This window comes from Hylaeus anthracinus, unplaced genomic scaffold (genome assembly GCF_026225885.1).
Source record: "Hylaeus anthracinus isolate JK02 unplaced genomic scaffold, UHH_iyHylAnth1.0_haploid 11894, whole genome shotgun sequence".
Taxonomy (NCBI): Eukaryota; Metazoa; Arthropoda; class Insecta; order Hymenoptera; family Colletidae; genus Hylaeus; species Hylaeus anthracinus.
Genome location: NW_026534259.1, coordinates 7,166 through 11,332, shown reverse-complemented (window position 1 = coordinate 11,332; position 4,167 = coordinate 7,166). Strand labels below are relative to the sequence as shown.

The 4,167-nt window shown below is 45.0% G+C and overlaps 1 protein-coding gene across 1 annotated transcript; it reads left to right on the top strand.

Annotated features, from left to right (window-relative positions):
- Positions 1-2,361: 2,361 nt before the first annotated feature.
- LOC128896649 (uncharacterized) lies at positions 2,362-3,836 on the top strand (the record flags this gene model as incomplete). The annotated part of the gene is made up of 2 exons (XM_054160007.1): positions 2,362-2,495; positions 2,625-3,836. Coding segments are annotated over 2 exons (1,346 nt in total), but the record flags the coding sequence as incomplete, so codon positions are not given.
- Between the last annotated feature and the right edge of the window lie 331 nt (positions 3,837-4,167).

The window sequence follows — 4,167 nt, the reverse complement described above, 5'->3', positions numbered from 1 at the left end:
TATCCTACGCAACGCGAGTCAAAGATGATATTAAGAGGATGCAGCTGAAGGATGCACTCCAGTGAGACCGAGCTCCAAATTCTAGAAGGGTAGATAAAGTAAGATTAATGAACGCGAACTTCTAAAAACGGAGAGTTTCTGTATACGTAACACATAAATCTCATTTACTTATTTCATGAATTTACGAAATATCGAACACCACTTGAATATAATTTGCAAATCTAATAATGTAGAACCACTTTAATAAATTTTCGACAAAACATCCTAGAATTTAAATATTCTGCAGGGATAATTAATGTCAACACGTTGGTAGGTAGCTTTGTGTCCAATTAATAGTGTGCGCAATCATTACTGTGTCCAAATTTACTCTGTGATACTCTGCTTGTGCGCAATCCACTTGTGTCCAATTCTACTTGTCGAGGTGGGCAGCTGTGTTCCCTGGGAAACTGTAGATATGGAGTTTTCCACGCAACGCGAGTCAAGATGATCCCCATAAAAAACTTCAAACAAGTAAAAAAATTACGCCAAGTACATGAAAAACTGGAGGACTTAAGGAGTTATCATAGAAAAATAAAAAATCTCCATAAAAAATTACAAGAAAGTAGAAAAAGATGTGAAATCAAAATGAGCAGCCAGTACATTGTTACGTATACAGAAACTTTTCGTTTTTAGAAGCTCGCGTTCATTAATTTTATTTTATCTACCCTTCTGGAATTTGGAGCTCGGTCTCACTGGAGTGCATCCTACAGCTGCATCCTCTTAAGATCATTTTTGACTCGCGTTGCGTGGGATACTTTCTAATCTACCCTTTTCCCAGGGCACACAGCCTTCGACCTAGGAGCAACGAAAATCCCAACCGTCAAATTTTTTAATATGGAAATCACTGGCGGTTCCCCACCAACATTTAGGGGTATATAAACCCACGATTTTCGTTGCTCGGGGGCTAGTACGAAAGAGTTACTCGTTAGAGACACATTGATCGTCTGTAGAGTAGTACTCTAGTGAGATCGTACTTCAGTTCCTTTCGATCATCGTTACCATATAGATCCGCGAAGACGGTTTTAAAATCTATTACGGCCATAAAAGTAGTCTCGACCCTTGCATCGCCAGTGCGTCAACACCGCGCAAATACTTAGGTAATCTTAACTTCATACAATAACCGCGACAACACGACACTGCACACTTGTAATTAGTATAGTTATTTTTGAATATATACTCTTTGTGTAAACTTACAAGTCTGTAAGATCAATCATCAAACCTTTACTTTGAAATCACCATCATCCTAGCCAGTGTAACGATCCCACAACGAAATAACTTTACCGCTCGAGTTATTATTCTATTAAATTAACAAGTTGCGAGGCTTTAATAACACCGCGTGTTACATTTTAACGATACGATTTAGTCATTGTATACTCAACCCGAACTCCTAAACTTAACCTATCCTGCGGTTACCCTTTACTGGGAGATACCGGTTCCTGCTAGCTATCTGACTTCGCGCCAGAGTCGCTGCACTTTTTCCAACAACCTCACAGTTCGAACCTTACCCTACGGTTACCCTTTACTGGGAGATACCAATTCCCAGCAGCTACCTGACTTCGCGTCAGAGGCGTTTGCGTTTGTCTCCAATAACCAAGACAACCAAACACCTTAACCTACGGTTACCCTTCACTGGGAGGTACCGATTCCTGCAACTATCTGACTTCGCGTCAGAGTCGTCTGCATTATCTACTCTATCCTCAAATCTTCGGCTCCATCAACGGTGGTTTCCTAATCTAAACTCATCTTTGACAGTTCACCAGAATTCCTGACCAACTCTCACCTTTGGATCGGGTCAAACTAGTACGGGACAAGCGCCTGTGCTTCAACTGTCTCCGGCAAGACTCGATAAAGGTGTGTCGCACGAGGCAAGGATGCAAAAAGTGCTTTGATAAACATCACACCATGCTCCATGGAGGAGCGTTGATGTTTACGGGGCCTTTTGAAGACCAGACCAGCTCATCCCCGACCAACGCAGGCGCATCATCGAGTATAGCTCAATAAAGATCCGGCAATGTCGTCAAGCCTGATCAGCTCAATCCTGAACGGCTCAACTCTGCCAGCTCAACTATCTTGGCTACAGCTCAAACCACAGTCATCTCAGCCACAAACTCACATGTTATTCGTTTCCTCATAAATCCTGGATCAGAAATCTCGTTTATCTCAGAGAGTTTAACCTGTCAGCCTACCTGCACAGGCAGCGCTCTAACATCTCAATCATCGGCATTGGTGGAACCAGAGCCACTCGTAGTGCAGTGACGATCATCCTACACTCAGCACAGGCAGCGAAAACAGTAACAATTTGAGCTCATGCTCTGTCCACAGTTTCCACCATATTACCATCTTTCATGGCAGACGTTCCTGACTGGCCACACATTAAGAATTTGAGACTGGCAGATCAGGGCTTCCTCACACCACGGCCAATTGATGTTATTATTGGAGCAGATTTCTATGGAGAAGTAATCATGGCCAACATCATCAGGGGACCACCATCAACTCCAATTGCCTAACTTTCCATCCTTGGTTGGCTAATTCTTGGTTGCAAGGTCTTTGGTTTGCAAGAACTGCTCACAAGATTCTGATTCCAGGAGGAGCCCCCATCAGTCAGCGACAGCGCATTGATACCAGAAGAAGAGGAATGCGAAGCTCATTTCTGGTCAACTCACTATCGTGAGCAGACAGGGAGATACGTTGTACGCATTCCACTCATAGAGCCAGCAACCCTGTTTGGAAACTCATACAAGACAGTGCAGATGTGTCTTCATCGGACTCTTCAGCGATTTAAGAAGAATCCTGATTATCAACAACTGTATTCGAACTTTATGCGGGAGTACGAAGATCTCGGGCACATGGTGAGGGTGACAGCTCATCTGGAAGACCAACACCAAGCTATTGACAGCGTTGAACCCGAAGGGGGGATGACCTTGGCACATGATGCTTCGGCATCAGGAGGGTTGAGGGTCTCTTCTGAGGGTTCGACGGCTCAATCCCGAGCTCACTTCCATCCATTCTATTTATCTCACCATGGAGTTCTCAAGGAAGGCAGCGCAACAACGAAGCTCAGGGTTGTATTTAACGTTTCCAAAGTCATCACATCAGGCAGATCAGTCAATGATCTTATGCACACTGGTGCCAATTTGTTGCTCAACGTTTGTGATGTGCTCATTTGGATCCGTCATTATCACCATTTGTTTGCCACAGATATCACCAAAATGTATCGCCAGATAGCTCTCCATAGGGACGATTGGGACCTCCAACGCATTCTGTGGGTTGATGAACAACATAAAGTGGTTCCTTACCATTTGACCACCGTCACCTATGGAATGAAGGCAGCTCCATTTCTGGCAACGCGGACTCTTCAGCAACTGGTCCAAGATGAAAGTCACAGGTTTCCATTGGCCGTGCCTTGTCTTACTCATGGCAGATACGTGGATGACATCTTTGGCGGAGTAGACAGCGTCGACGAACTCATCAATGTGGCTAACCAACTCATAGGACTGTGTCACGCGGGCGGATTCCCTCTCGCTAAGTGGCACGCAACGCATCCTGAGGTTCTGAAGGCGGTGACTTCAGACATGCAACAATCAGCCATCATCTCGTTTGATGACGACGCCACTAAATTATTCGGAATTCAATGGCTGCCGCAAACCGCCAGATTCGGTTTTACAACGAAAATTGCAGATCAACCGAATAAGCTCACGAAACGACGCATTCTATCCGACGTGGCTCGGATATTGGATCCATTAGGCTTCGCATCACCTGTAATAGTACGAGCGAAGATGCTATTACAAGAGCTCTGACTGCATAAAGTCAGGTGAGACGAAGAGTTACCGTCCCCTCTCACAGCAAGATGGCTGACATCAGAGAAGATCTCAACAGTCTGGCCAGACTCTCAATACCACGATGATTTCGCACCTGCAAGGACTCAACGGTGGAAATCCACGGCTTCTCTGACGCATCTCAACTCGCCATGGCGGCAGTAATTTACATTACTGTTTCTACACCGTCCACACGCTCAGTGACGTCACTAGTTTGCGCGAAGACTAAGGTCGCGCCTCTCAAGAAACTCACGATTCCACGGCTAGAACTCACCGCAGCGCTGCTTCTCACAAAACTTGCGAGATATGTTTC